The following is a 15,207-nucleotide window of genomic DNA, read 5'->3' on the forward strand; positions in this document are numbered from 1 at the left end:
AAAATTGCTGGGAAGAGAGCAAGGCCAAGGGGGGGTCACTCTTAACAACTGAGAGACGTGTCTGTGCTTTTAATTTATTGAAACTCTATAGATGTTCTGTATTTGGCTCAAAGAAGCTCAGATTGTGTGCAGCATTAAAAGCATTTCTGGCTTGCTCACACGCTTCTGAGCTCTTTGAACCTGCCTTCAGAGGCAGGGTGTTTGCTATTGAATATCCAAAGGGCTGGTAACCTTTTGACCCAATTTTAGATTCTGACAGGTCCGATTTGTTTCTTTATACAATACACTCGTTTTTCTCCTTCCTATTGCATTTCCTCAGAGCAGCAGCTCTCTGTGTCTAGCACAGATTGAGAAATGTTTCTAACAAGACATGAATTGATGCTGACACCAATAACCAACTGCAGCCTATGAGAACTTGCTGCATTTTTCACAGCCACAGTTTATTTCTGGCCAGAAAACCACAGATTCCCAGTGTGTTTACTGTGCAGCATCAGAAAGTTGGTCTCAGGCAACCTTCATCAGTCCAGCTTCAGTATTCCTGTTGCCACCCATGCTCCTGGGAGCAAGTGGTAAATGCTGCACATGAAGTCCTGTGGTTGAGGGAGATGAAGGAATGACCTTTGCTGAGTAGGGACAGACGGACCTGGGGCTTTGCCCTCTTGCCCAACAGCGGAGGAGGCAGGAGAAAGAGCAAGAGTTGGGAGAGGGAACAGCACCGGGTTAGCAAGGACCAGGAAAAGTCTGTCGGGCACCTGTGGATACTCCAACTCATCCATGTTGTTCCTTGGCAAGGTTTTGGATGCTCTGAGACCCGCAGTTCCCAGCCCTTTTGCTATTCAGTGTGCTACTCAGCACTGAGCTTTTGTCTGAGCTAGCAGAATGACTTCCAACTGGCTTCTCTTTCCCAAAGCCTGGGAGATTTTATGGTCAGGAGGAAGAGGTGTTGGCAGTACAGCCACAGCATGACGTGCTCCATTAGCACCTGGCCAGCTGAATTTGAGAAGCTGTTTGGGTTTTGATCCTCCATCTAGGTAAGATGTTTAATAGGCTATTCATTCAGACCATAAGCACTGTTTCCCAGCCAAAAACCTGAGCTCATCTTCCCTCACCTCTTTAGGTGTTCGTGTTACAGGCTTCCAAACTGGCTCCTGTAAATTCTGACAGGAGAAGGCAAATGGAGAGCCATAAATTTCCTCCTTGCTAGATCGCTAAGTGCTGCAGAGAGTAATGGTAGCCAGAATAGCCATTTCTACCCTGAGAAGCCCTCTTAGGAAGTGTGAATCTGTGTTCTGGGCCTTATCCATGTGCTAGAAAGAAAAAACATTACATGCTCTTAAGAAATGTGGGCAGATTTATCTTCTCCCAGGGAAGGCAGTAATCTGACTCCTTGTTTGAAGGCACTTCTGAGGAAAGCTGCTACTCAGTGCTACCAGATGTGGCTGAGAAATGTGTTGCTGTTAATTTGCAAAAAAAAGCTCTTAGATCTTAACATATGAAAGGAGGAGGCTTAGCCAGGATTTGAAGAAGCCAGTTTGGAAACCTGTAATAAAAAACATGGAGAGAGGTGTAGAAAAATGAGCTAAATGTGAATTTACTAAGCATTTTTGTTTAAGAAATAGTACTTGTGATCAGACAGAAAAGCCTAATAAGCAGTTTACATAAATGCAGTAGCAAAACCTCCTGCCTTCTCAAATATGAGTATTAACCATCCAGCTGGTTTGTGTTTGTTTGGAGGCTTGGGGTTTTTGTTGTTATTTTTTTTACGAGCCATAATTTATTTCTTTCAGACCATAATTTCAAAGGTGCCTTTGAGCACAGTTAAAGAAATGAGATATGTATTTTGTAGCTAACTCACTTTTGAAAGGAAAGTTTGTATTACCCAAGTCACTCTTGGGTACATCTGGGGATCAGAGATGTGCTACACCCAAATGGCTCTGATGTGATGAGAAAGGAGTAGCTAGTCCAGGATCCACTGGTCAGACCCAGTGTCCTGTGACATTCATCTCCTCAGTGAGATGTGCCCAGGATTCCCTGTGAGGAGCTACCGCTACAGAATAAGTACAAGTGATGTTGTGTTTTCAGTATGTCTTCTGGATATGGCTTTACTTGCTTGGATCTCTTATTTTTAAAAGCATTACCACCACAGATTTGATGCGGGTTGGGTTTCTTGCACAGGAGACAAGAATTCCCAGGAACAAGTCTTGAAATGTGTGTGCCCCCCACTAAGGTTTGGATGAACTCTGGAAACTCCAAGGGCTTTAGCAGTGCTGTTTTATTCTGCTCTGAGGCCGAGTGTTGACCGAAATGGGCAGGGTGCTGAGTGGTGCTTTGTAGTGTATCTATCTGAGAGAAGGAGACTCTCCTTTTCCAGTTGCAAAATAATCTTTTTTTTTTTTTTTAAAGGCAGCATTAATGGGGGGTTTTAGGGTATTTTTTAGTATTAGAATTTCAGTTAATAGCACTTCAGAAAAAGTCAAAAGTGTGTAAGAAGTGCCTAAAGACAAGCCACAGTGTCCAGGAGGGAGACACTGTTCTGTAGCATGTAACAGAAGGTCACACAGTGCAAGTATCATTCTTCCCAGGGCTGCATTTGAGATTTTCACATTAAGCTGGAAAAAAAAAAACTGCACTGAGATGCTTTTTCTTCCTTCTCTGTCTCCCCACTAGCCCCATCAGATTTTTGTTCTTTCCACTAGCGTTTTTGAATGCCTGATGGCCTTGGATTTCCTTTCATTCATTCTCCATGATGTACGCAGAGGAGCTTGCACAGTCCAAAAACCCAGGCTAGCTGCTTGCATAGTCTCTGTAAGTCAAGCTTGTGGCAGTTTTAACATTATATGAGGTAGCATCAACCTCATATATATTTATATTATGTGTATATATGTGTATATGCGTGTGTGTTTTGTATATATTCATACCATCAACTTATACCTGAGTTCCTGATCAGGTGTAAAAGGCCGTCTCCTCCTCTTTGCTTACAGTTGCACACGTGCATCATGGTTAAAGAGGGCAGGACTGTTTGTAGGAAATGGGGAATGAGAATATTTACAGAATAACAGATGGCTCTTCAGCACCATTTTCAGTGGCCGTAGACCTCCTGCTCAATGTTGGTTAAAGGCACATTATCAGTAGTGGGAAAAACAGCTCCTACATCTTCTATAGAGCTGGGGGGGTCATAAATCAATTCCTCATGAACACCTCTAAGAAGCGAGTCCCCATATTTTCAGCTCTCTCTCTTGTCACTGGCAAATAGATGCTGTGTTTGAACAGTGACCCATGAAAACCAGGAGCAGGAAGAACCATTTCTTGTTGTGCACCAATGCACGACAAATGGGAGACTTCTTTCCCCTCAGGAGGCCGAGTGCTTTTGCTTGGAGTGTGAACCATGGGGAGAGCCTTCTGCTTCGTGCGTCTGTGTTTCCAGCTGCTGGAGCCCGGAGGTGCCATTTGATGGGCTGGGAGTTGTTTGGTATCTCCTGTAGTGTGGGGTGCCCTTTCCAAAGGGGTTCTTTTCTTGTGGTTTGCTGGGATTTGTGTGGTGAGGAGCTGGGGAAGTAGAGCATGGAGGTTGGTGGGAGACCACAGGGCTGGAGCAGAGGGAGGCTTAGGAGGGAGGTGTGAAACTGTCCTGTCCTTGTGCTGCCATCCCCATGCCTGGCATCGGCTGCCCCTGCCCCTCTGGTGTACACAGGTGCCTGTGCACCATCCCTAGGGAGAACATCACTTCTGCTTCGAGGGGCAGCAATTTCATGGGAAAAAAGCACCAAAGCAGGGACAAGGGTTGGACGAAGGAACAACACTGGGCTCTCCTATTTCCATGTTTTCTCGGACTCTCACTTCTTGGAGCGGGTTCGCTGGCCTCAAGCCCAGGTTGTCCCCACTGGCCCCATGCGATGGCTCTGCCGTGACTCAGCCCCCAGCTCTGCAGGCAGCGCCTGGAGAGACGCTGTCACCTTGGGGGAACTCACTTCCCTCCCTCTCTGTCTCCTCTGGCAAGACAGGACGAAGCTTGAGAGCCCTGAAACAGAAGCTGAAGGAGCCTTGGGGCAGCTCGTGGCCGCAGCTCCCCGGGAGAAGCACCGATGGGGCATCACGCGTGGCCATGGCACCACGCTCAGGACGGGGTGGGCAGGCAGCTTTTAGGGAATAAGGACCGGGCTGTTCACCCCACAGCTGCACTAAGTATTAGCTGAAGTAGCTAGCTAGCACACAGGAGTATGGCTTGGCAAAGAGCACTCCAGCCAAACTGTATGTAACCTTGAGATCAGAAAAGCAATTTTCTAACTTAAAAATAGCAGTCGGTAAAGATGTCCTTAACGTTTGCCTTGGCAGTAAACCAAAATGGTGCCGAACGGCTGAAATCCTCTAGATTAAATCACATGCAGACGCATTAAAAGAGATCCCGACAACACCAGGGAGCTGGAGAATAACCTGGGAAGCCAGAAGTCCCCTCGAGCTCGCTGCCAAATGCCGTGTTGTTCCTGGCAGTGGTGCCTTTTCCCTGGCTTTGGTGTTTCTGGGAATGTGTGCAACAGCGCGACCCGTCCTGGGGCCGTCGCGGCAGCCACGCAGGTGGAGGGCGACTTCCACTTGCTGCCACTGTGGTGCCCCCACCCTGCACTTCACCTGGTTGTGGGTTTTAGTTGGGAGCACTTCGATACTCGTCCCTTTGAGCAAAGCGTTAGTGGTGGAAAATCTCATTTACAGCCTCGGAGGGGGTCTGGGTGTGGAAGGAAAGGAGACGGGGAAGGGACAGGGAGGGGACAACATGAGAGGACACGTGACGACCAGCAGAAACCTCCTGCAGAGAGAGACAAGTTGGACTTCTGCCCTGCGAGTGTTTGGGGTCTCTAGACCTGTCCTGTCGATGTGTGCCTCTCTCGTCCCTTGCAATACAGAGCATTTCTTAGGTGTGCTTTAACTAAATGCAACAAAGGGCAGTGCTTATTTTATGCAGTGCTTTTGCAAAACGGGTGCTGCTAATCAGAGCTACTATTGCCACAGCCCAGCCTCCCGGCCTGGTGTAACCTTTGGTTTCAGGAAAACATAAACAGCCTTGTTGAGAACTGTTTTTCGTGCTTAAATAGGCGTGTGAGGCCCTGGGAGACTTAGCACAACAGGGCCTAATGAAAGACAGGCTACAAAACCGGGGATCTGCTCAGACGAACATGCAGCCATCCCCTGTTTGTCAGCAGAGTCCCCCTTTCCTTGCAGGGAGCTGTGACCATGCAGCGCTCCTAAGCGGGGCCCCTTTTCCCAGGTAGGAAGCAAGTAGAGAGATTATGCAGTGTGAACAGTTTATCTTTGCAAAACAAAAATATGTCCGAATACGCATCTATGCATGTAAAAATGTATAGATTAAAAAAAAAAAAAAGTCAGTGTGTCTGACCAGCGTAACATATATTCCTAGCAGCTGCCTCTTCTGTGATTTGATGAGTGCGAAACCTCTCTGCCTTAAATTGCTTTTACTAAGGAATGCAGAGATTTACCATCTGGTTGTCCATTAATTCCTTCACAGCAGATCAGATTTTCTTGAAAGAGGGAGCTACTACCAAGGGGTGAAAAGCAGTCCACGCGTTAGCAGCAAGGCCAAACAGAGGCCCTCTTCTTCGAGGGCTCCTTCGGGGCCGGCTGCGTTTCTGCGCCCTGCCAAGCTGGCGCGTTTCCCCGGCCCAGTGGCAGCTGCTCCCCCGGGACCGGATCTGCCTCCCAGGGCTCAGCTCTGGGTATTGATCTGAATTTTGAGAATTGAGGACAGCCCATAAAAAGCCACACTGCAGGAAATTTGGATGTAATATTAGAGGCTGGAAGAGGGAGGGAAAGGAGGAGCAGTGATACTCACATCATTCTCCCTAGAGATGTTCCTTTCAAAATCCAACTAAATTAGAAGAGATCTCTAGCAGTTAGGATCTTGCAGTCTTATTTTTTGCCTCCTGTGTTTTCTAAAAGATGTATTTGGATTCACTGGACATATGGTATCTCTTTCTTCGGAAGATCTTCCTCATCCAAGTGCGGTTGCTCCCAGGTGGAGCCCCCACCCAAGCACAACTGGCAGGATGGGAGAGAGCATTTTGCATTTCTAACACCAGAAGTGACACAGTGAAAGAAGGTTTCCTGCCAATATGTAACACTTACAGGTCGAACACAGATGCTGGATTTATTGCTACTACCCCTGGCAAGAGCAGAAGTGTTTTTAGAGGGGGAGCACCTCGCATCCTGCTCCAGGGTGCAATCCTTAACCGAATTGTCCATCATTTGTGAGAGCGTTTTAACGTCTTGCTTTTTTTCAAACCGTTTCCAGCCTTCTCTCATGTCCTTAAAAATGCTAGCAATCTTCTGCAAAAATCTAACCCATCTCTTAGGTGCCTGCCCTTTGCATTGCGAGGAGCACAAGCCAGGCTGGTGAAGAACGTGCTGCCCTACGTGGGAATTAAAACGTCCATCAGGAAGATTCCCCACGTGCTCCTGAGCTAAGGAGCACAGGGGCTTCGGCTCTTGAACAAAATGAGCTGCTGAGCTTCTTTCTGTGCTTGTAAGTGATTATGTGCTTGTACTGCCTGACTGAAGTGTCTGATATTTCTGTTGCTGACAGGGAAGGCCGCTCTAATGCTCACATTAAAGGAGATTACCAAAGAATCGGGGATGTTATGCTAAAGAACATTCAGAGCATGAAGGTAGGAATGATCCTGTAACTACTAAGCTTTGACATGGATTAGTATTAGTGTGTCATATGATGGTGTCTTTTGTGATGGTTTTTGTCCACTGTAATCAAAGTCCATACTACAGAATTCCTGTGATGAATTTTGAGAGTTAGGGGAACACTTTGATTTGCAAATTGCTGATTTTAAATTATCCAGCCCCTTTTCCTGATTCTTCTCTCTGCATATAGGAGTAGTATGCATGCAATTTCAGGAGCATTTCGCTTCCAATTTGTTAATCTTCCAGTTAGGGGAAGTTCCAGATGTGTGTGTCCGAAGGGATTGCTCAACGGCAGAGTGTGGCTGCATGCAGAGATAACTGTCAAGATATTGCATGAGCAGTGACTGCGGTCTGGGTAGTGAGCGGATCTAGAAAACCTTTATTTGCACAAAGTTGAATGGAAGACTTTTGGAATAAATGGTGATAGTTACTCTTGGAACAAGCAGCACGGATCACAGGCACGAGAGCCTGTGGAAACACTACAAACTTTTAACTGTAAAAGTACCTGTACCAGTAACTGTACCAGTAGCACAGGGCTAACCCTATTAGTGTGTCTATGCATCCAGTCCTATTAAGATGCCTGTGTGGCATGCTTTCTTTAGCGATCCATTTGGGAATTATCCAAAAGTCTTGGTTGCCCATGTGGAGTTCATCATTGTTTAGGTGTCTGACACAAGATGGCACAGCATCTTTTTTCATGTGCATCTCAAAGTGCTTTTGCAAATCTCAGCTATATCTTTCCTTGGTGATTTGCCACTTCTGCATCCTGTGCTTAAGCAGCCTCGAATCTCTGGCTGGAGGGAAGGGCTGTTTAGGAAGGGCTCTCCTGAGATGGCAGTGAGCGTTAAGCTTATCTTTCAGAGAGATGGATAGAGAGGTTAAGTAACATGCCAGTGATTATACAATAAATTTGAAAAACAGAATGTCAAAATCTTGACTTACTATCTCCAACAAAAACACAACTTTGTCACCAACCAAGTGCCCTCACCCCTTCCGCAGTGCACTTGGCAGGAGCTGCTTTCTCCTCTCCAGGCACATTTCAGATGTATTGGAAAAAATGCAAGGGGCACTTTTCTACCTCCCTGCCTGTCCTCAAGAAAAACACGATGTTTCACAAATTGTTTTTGGAGTCCCTGTAAACTTCTCACAGTTTGTGCTTCTGCTCTGAGCACTTTGCAACATTAAGTTGTTTCTTCTTCAGTGTGTGTGGGCCCTTCTGTGGCAATGCTGTAGGGCAGGGTTTTGTGCTCAGACCTGTTTATGTACTTTCACCTTTGCCTTTCCCTTTCCCATTAGAGGATTTTGTGCCATTTGCTTTCAGAGGTGCCACTGCTTGTAACTACAGGGATGCAGAGGAGAGAAACAAAACCCAGTTTGACTTCAGGAAGAAGTTAGTTAAAACTCAACCTTGTCATGGGACTTTTTAAAGGACCAGATGCTCCTAGTTTACTTAGCACAGGAAAGAAGTTAAGAGCAAAAGGTTTGTGGGCAACCTCAGCAATAGCCCAGAGGGTCCCCTTTGGCTTTGCTTCTTTGCCTGTTGTCAGAGATAGAGGCTTGCAGAGTGAACACGTGTACAGAGGAAGCCGCCTGCTTGTAGGGAAGTTATGTTTCTGCCAAGGAAACAATCATAGGAGAGAGGGAGTTCATTGGAAATCTGTCAAAGAGCACATGAGCTTTAGATTAAGCTAGATTGCTTTCTGAAGTCCATTCAATATAAACACTCGGTTCCTTTTTGTTGCTTATTAATATTCCACCCAGCAGAGAGAAACTTTCCTTGGCTGCCCAGAGAAGCTCTGGGCACCCTGCAGGAGCAGTTTGCTTTGCACAAAGCAAATGCGAAGCTCCTCAGGCCCCCAGTCCTGGTGGGTTGTTTTAGATCAGCCCTGTGATGCCTGTGATGCAGTGACCAAGATGAAGATGCACTTTCTTGCAGAGCTCGCTCACTTGTGGGTGTCTAACAGCTCCCCCATGCCGGGGAGCTTTGCAGAGACCCAGGGCACATCAGCAGATGTCACCCAGGACAGAGAATGCTGCTGTAGCCCTTTCTGCTGGACCTCTCCTGTGTTTTTGTGTCTGTTCAGTTTCCCAGGAGATGCCACTTCTCTTTAAGCAGAGGGAAACAGAAGCTGGAAGCCCCCCTGCTTGCATCTCAGCTGTCCCAAAGCCCAGGCACCTAAATCCCTTCATCCTTCTAGAATATACCATTTTGTTTCTCAGCTCTGCGTCTGTGTAGTCTAGTCCTCCCTGTGGTGCCCACTTGTGAGTTGTGTCCATGTGATCTCCTCAACACTGGGTGTCTTGCCTGGTGCTGGCCCGTTCGTTTCGGTTTCTCACGTCCCTTTGCTTTCCAGGCAGCGGGGAGGACCGTGGGGGTGTGCCTCAGAGTAACAGCACTTTCCTTGCTTTTGAGCAAACACCAGAGCCCCTGATTGCACAGCAATTTTGTTTGCCAAATCCCAGCTGCTGTGGCAGCCCTGCAGAGCAGGTTTGGGGTGAACGATGTCGAGTCCCGTCTCGCGGTGTTTGCTGACAGCTCTGCCATGTGCTTCCCTCCTCGGTGCCCCCAGCAACTGACGGTTCACCTGCGGAAGCACGACGAGGTCCTGGTGGAGCTGGAGAGCAGCATCAGGGGCTCGCGCAAGCTGGAGACCTTCTGCAGGGATTTTGAGCTGCAGAAAGTCTGCTACCTGCCCCTCAACACCTTCCTGCTGCGGCCTCTGCACAGGCTCATGCACTACAAGCAGATCATGGAGAGGCTCTGCAAGCACTACCCGCCCAACCACATAGACTTCAGGGATTCGAGAGGTGAGAGCAGCGCCGCGCGTTCCCGGAGCTGGGAAGCAGCGTCCGGACCTGCTACAGATACACGTGCCGCTGGGAGAGCACATGGGTTTTGATTCTTTAAGCTTGCATTAAAAAGAGGATTAAGTTGCAAAATCAAGCACTCAGAAGTCCAGAAGTGGTAGGATTGAGGTTGCTCTTGTATATACATTATGCCACAGTCTGGACAAGTACTTGGAAGAGGAATATGATGAGGGTTATTAAATCCACAGAAATGACATCCAGTTGAGGAAGTCCCTGGAACTGAAAATAGATGAGAGGGAGCACAGGGGATGTATCATATGTGATTTTCTTGTTCTTAACTTTCCTTAGGCTTCCCCTAGGAGCAACAAAGTATCAGCCCAGGTGAGCCATTGATCAGACCTGGAATAGCTGTTTTTATTATGTCTTTAAGGAGAGTATTATTTTTCCAGACACACAGCTTGTTCTATTACCATTTTCATACTTTGTTTTAGGAGCTCAAAGCTGCCAGCGGGTGTTTCTCAAACACACAGAGCTTTTCCTCCCGGGGTCTGAGCTCGCCGCTTGCCGCCTCTTTCTGGTGTCTTGGCTCCCTTCTTGCTGGCTCCTGCCACCCGCCCCCGTCACAAGCAATACAGTGCAGACCCCAGGGGACCCCAGGCAGGGGCAGTGCCCAGCACTGCGGCCCCCGGCGGTGGCTTTAGCTCCCACCAGGTAGATGCCTCATTCCCTGCAGAGCCAGGAGGGTGCAGCACCTCCGAGCACAGGGCAGCCTGGCCTGCGTCGAGAGGAAATGCTGCAACAGTCTGTGGCACTGAGGGACTTGCGTGGCAAAAATGTTTGCCTAAGTGTAGTTACTGCCCACATCACCTCCGGGAGTGTAGAGCAAGCAGCTCCTTCGTTTCATTTCACCGGGGCTGTGTGCCGAGGAGAGTGCACCAGCTGCCACGGTCTGGGCCCTGTTCCCTCCTTAAGAAACGGGCACAAACAGAGGATGCAGGGGTGAGACTTAGAGAGCTCGAGAAGGAAAGTGCAAGCCAGGGACCTCATCACTCTGGGATCGTGGTCTCTTACCGAGGTGTTTGGGGGATATTTCTGAAAGGTTTGGGTGCAAAATAGGGAGATGAGGATGTGAATCCCATGAGTGCTGCAGAACACAGGTCTCCACTTACCAGGGGGATAAACAGTAAGGAGGAACCACTGTTACTTCTTCACATGCCCTTCTTTTTGTCTCTTTTTATTTATTTTTTCCTAATGCAAATGACTATAACTTCCTTTCTAGTACCCAAATCAGTCATATGGGGAGTCTGGCCCATTCAGAGTTTGCCAGTTCCATCAGATGACTGTATCAAGGGCCTTAGCTGAAAGGAGTCTGTAGACCCTCAAGAGGTCAAGGTTTCCCAAGGGCCTCCCTCTTGCAACTTTTTAATGAGCATTTTCTGGTTTTGCTTTTCTAGCTGCTTTGGCTGAGATTTCTGAAATGGTGGCTCAGCTCCACGGCAATATGATAAAGATGGAGAACTTTCAAAAGCTGCATGAACTCAAGAAGGACCTGATAGGCATAGACAATCTGGTGATCCCAGGAAGGGTAAGTCACAAAACAGTGATGAAGGCCTGATAGCGTTTTAAAGCATTAGGCACAGCTTAGAGGTCTGATTCTCAAGAGCAGCTGTGGAGCTGCCTTTCCTCGTGTGAGCCTTTCACGGAAAACTATCAAAGGAAGGCGAATGTAGCAATGCCATAGAAAGCAGCTGCCTTTAAAGTGAGAAGACACAATCATCTTTATCTTTTTTACTGATTTTATCTTTATTAGGTTTATTTTATGTGCAGATTTTGATGTTTGCAAGTAATTTCAACCATCTATTGGAAGAGAGGCAGTAAAACTGTAACAGCTTTAGGAGCTCAAGCAGTTACACATTTCCTCACTTCTTGCAGCCCTTAATCTTTTGTTTTTATGCTGAATACTAGAGCATATCAGCTGAAAGGAAAGTAAGACATTTGTGCTGGAAGACCCTCAGCCCTTTCACGATGCATGGCTTTGAAGCACATGGCCCTGGGGACAAGCAGTCTCTTTAGTCTCCATGTAACATTGTGCAATAATTTTTGAGACAATGTTGCCTTAAGTAAATACTTTTAATTGTGTTATAAAAAATACAGACAGCTTCTTTTGCTTGCCGTCATCTTTCTTCCTAAAGTGCATGTTATTTCAGAATATGTGATCCTCGGTGTAGTGTTTGTTGCCTTTCCTGCTTTCTGTTTGCAAACCTAAGAGCTGTCCCTGTGGAGTCAATCCCTCCCACCTCCCTTCCCTTGTGTACATCCTACGAAAAAGCTTGCGGCAGCTGGAATGCCATGGAAATGCACTGCATGACTGGGAAACAGTGTGGAAGAGGAGATGAGTTTTGTGCTTACATTGGTGCCTGATCCCTCCTTGCAGCCCAGCACCCTCCTGCAGGAAAGCTGGACCATCACTCAGCAGCACTGCAGCCTCATGTCTCCTACTTGATGTATTTTAATTCATGTGAGGATGCTGACATTTAGAAAAGGCATTTTGACACGGTGTGCCGCAGGGAGGGTGGCACACAACACTGCAGTGCCCAGTGCTCTGGGGGCTTTCTTGTCACAGGGTCCGGCTGTTGTCCCTCCAACCATCTGGAAGGGTCTCCGTGGCCTCCTGGCCAGGGGTGCTGCGTTCCCGTAACGCGAATGACAAACATGTCTTTAACGTGAATTTTCCAAAAGACCATCAAATGGTTGATGCCTTACAATATCTGTAAGTGAAAGTTATGAATGGAAAGCAGTTATCCTATAAAGTGAGATTATCACAGAATCACAGAACGATTATGCTGGTAAGTAAAATCTTACATGAGTATTTAGTGAAGAAAATAAATAAAAAGACTTTTAGTGACTGATTATCAAGTCATTGTATGCCCACATAATCATATATATTTTTTTCGTAATATGAAGCGTAATCATTTTCGCAGAAGCTATATAATATGTTTGTTTCACATGTTTCCTACAGGAGTTCATTAGGCTGGGCAGTCTTAGTAAGTTGTCTGGAAAAGGTTTACAGCAACGGATGTTCTTCCTGGTAAGCAAGAAGACAGTTTTCCTGTATCTAAGGAAGTGTAAATAATAATAATAATAATAATAATAATACCTGCTTGACAGGCACACTATTGAATTGTGCCTGAATTTTGAATAGCAGCAAATATTTTTAAATCGTCTTCTTTAAATCTGACTATTAGGAACAGCTTATGTTTCTGTCTCTTGGTGACTGCCTCTTACAAAAATCCAACTATTTTTATGCCTGCTGCTGTGAATACTGTGATAAAGCAATGCCGCTAGCAAGGCTGTCTCAAAGAAACGTGGAGTCAGTGCAGAACAAGAAGCGGCACCCGGGTTAGTCATCACGGCCAGAAAGGATGATAAATCGTAACTCGTGGTGATACCAAAGATAATCTGCCCAGTGCTGTCAGGACCTATTCCACACGTAACTTCATCCCTGAGCCTTGCAGCCTCCCTGCTGTGGCTGCCTTGTGGCTGCCTTGCTGCTCTCATAAATATGGCAAATATTTTCTTGCATACCCCAATTCTTGTTACCAGATGATACCTCAACGTTATACCTGTATATAAAACATTGTAAAAAACAAGATTACACTCTCAAGTCATCAAGCAGCAGTCTCGGTTTGTGCCAGTCGCTCACACTGGCAGAGGAGTCTTTTGTCCATCTTAAGCAGCACAGTCTTTTTGGAGATAAAAATCCGGGCTCTACTTGCTATGACTTGGAATACGTATGCAATCATTGGCAAAATTAAATCCCCCTCTAGTGGTGGATCCACAAAACTTCATGATTTGTTGCCCTGAAGGCGCAGAAGTCCACGGCGAGAGCTCTGCTTCACATCCTAGATTGATCTTCTTGTTGATGCAGTTGTCTTATTTGAGAAAAATATCCCTTGGCCCAGCTGGCCCTGTTAAGAAATGCTGTATGATGGCACACAGCAAAATGCAGCTGCTCATTCAGGATGTTTTTGATGACTGCTGTCACGTGCAGGATGCCCCATATTTAGTATTCTGATTGTTTGTCTGTTCATACATGCCACCGTAATTCTAATGTTCATTCTTGCTTTTCAGTTTAACGATATTTTGCTCTATACCAGTAGAGGCCTGACAGCATCAAATCAGTTCAAAGTCCATGGGCATCTGCCGCTCTATGACATGACAGTAAGTACAAAAGCACAAACTTAAGGGATTCGTATTTAAATGGCCTTTTAAAGCCTCATCATAATTACTTGATTAATTCCTGCTGGACTGCAAAGCACTAGAAAAAAAACGTTGTTCCTGATCAGCTTCGTGCCTCTCAGAGAAGTTGGGGTTGTGATTAGCTGAGCACAAATACCTGCTGGGTCTGAGCTGGGTTTGGCAGCTCTTCTAGGAACCATCCACACCAAGGTAATCACGTCGCAAAAGTGGAAAAAAATAATATTTGAGGAAAGCTTCTTCCATAGTCTTCATAATGCAAATTTCACCTAAGATGGGATTTTTATTTTTAAACCATGATTCTTGCAAGAATTTTATAAATTCAAACATGAGGCTTACAAGTAATCCATCACCAATTGCTTATAGAAACAATGTGCTGGGCAGATAATCAGCAGGGACAAATTTATCTCTGCAAGAAAAAAAAAGTTTCATAGTGTTTCCATCCATATAGCTTAAAAACATAGTGGGAAAGTGGCAGCAGTGTGTCAGTCTGAGCCCTCTCCTGCACTTCTCCTGGAAAAGTGACAATTCAAGCAACTAGTTACTAGTGTTTCTTTTTGCTCTATGATTTAGAAAAGCACTTTTCTAGTTTCAAAACACTCACCTATCCTCCGTTATTTTCATTGCAACCTTTCATGGTTTTGTATCTGATTTTCCCAAGACTGAGTTAGCTAATGACCAGCACAGAACTGAATTTCTCTTAACACCTGTGAGGCTTCAAGTTCCAGCTATTGATTCTAGGAATCTACCCAATTATTATTGTCCATTTGGCACGGGCTTTTTCACAACAGTCTATGTTACGCTGAGCTGTTTAGAGCGCTCCTACCCTTTAATGTATCATTTTGTGTTATGAAACACCCTGCTAATAAAACCTGGCTGTAGTTTCCTCCTTTGACACAAAGCAGTGCCTGGAGTCTAAGGGGTTACTGCAGAACTCACAGTTTTTCCAACTTTCAGGCCACTGTTTTTGCTCCTTGGTGTTACTTTTGCAAGCGTTTCTTTAACCTTGGTTTTCCCCGATGGCAAGAGCCTGTGGATCTTGTTCCTGTCACTGCTTTGACCTACGAAACACGTGCCTGCTGCCAGCCAACTCACCTGGACTTTTCTCTCTCAGATAGAAGAAAGCGAGGAGGAATGGGGGGTTCCTCACTGCCTGACACTGCGGGGGCAACACCAGTCCATCATCGTGGCCGCAAGGTAACTCCATGAGCCACCTTAACGCAGCCCAAGTGGGATTGCAAGGGATGTTCCTCCAAGGTGTTCGGAGCGGGACGGGCAGCGGGGCACATCAATTTCCTTTCAATCAGCTCCTAAAAACCATTTGGAAGACATTTTTCTGTGTAAGCCTCTTGCAGAAAGAGAGAAAAAATGTGAATGAAACAAAGTGGTAGCTGTGAGTCATAACCAAAGCTATTAAAAAACAAAAACCTAGCATCTCATATT

At 46.2% G+C, this 15,207-nt stretch overlaps 1 protein-coding gene across 4 annotated transcripts in view; it reads left to right on the forward strand.

Moving 5' to 3' along the window:
• FARP1 (FERM, ARH/RhoGEF and pleckstrin domain protein 1) overlaps nucleotides 1-15,207 on the forward strand; it is a 191,814-nt gene that overhangs the window by 171,086 nt on the left and 5,521 nt on the right. For all 4 annotated transcript variants that reach the window (XM_088523313.1, XM_088523314.1, XM_088523315.1 and 1 more), the window contains exons 17-22: nucleotides 6,593-6,674; nucleotides 9,270-9,507; nucleotides 10,962-11,092; nucleotides 12,527-12,595; nucleotides 13,639-13,728; nucleotides 14,879-14,961. In XM_088523313.1, coding sequence (XP_088379439.1) covers nucleotides 6,593-6,674; nucleotides 9,270-9,507; nucleotides 10,962-11,092; nucleotides 12,527-12,595; nucleotides 13,639-13,728; nucleotides 14,879-14,961 — 693 coding nt within the window. The remainder of the gene's footprint in view (nucleotides 1-6,592; nucleotides 6,675-9,269; nucleotides 9,508-10,961; nucleotides 11,093-12,526; nucleotides 12,596-13,638; nucleotides 13,729-14,878; nucleotides 14,962-15,207) is intronic.

This window comes from Tinamus guttatus, unplaced genomic scaffold (assembly GCF_059628265.1).
Source record: "Tinamus guttatus ecotype Peru unplaced genomic scaffold, ASM5962826v1 Tinamus_guttatus_pri_ptg000180l, whole genome shotgun sequence".
NCBI lineage: Eukaryota > Metazoa > Chordata > Aves > Tinamiformes > Tinamidae > Tinamus > Tinamus guttatus.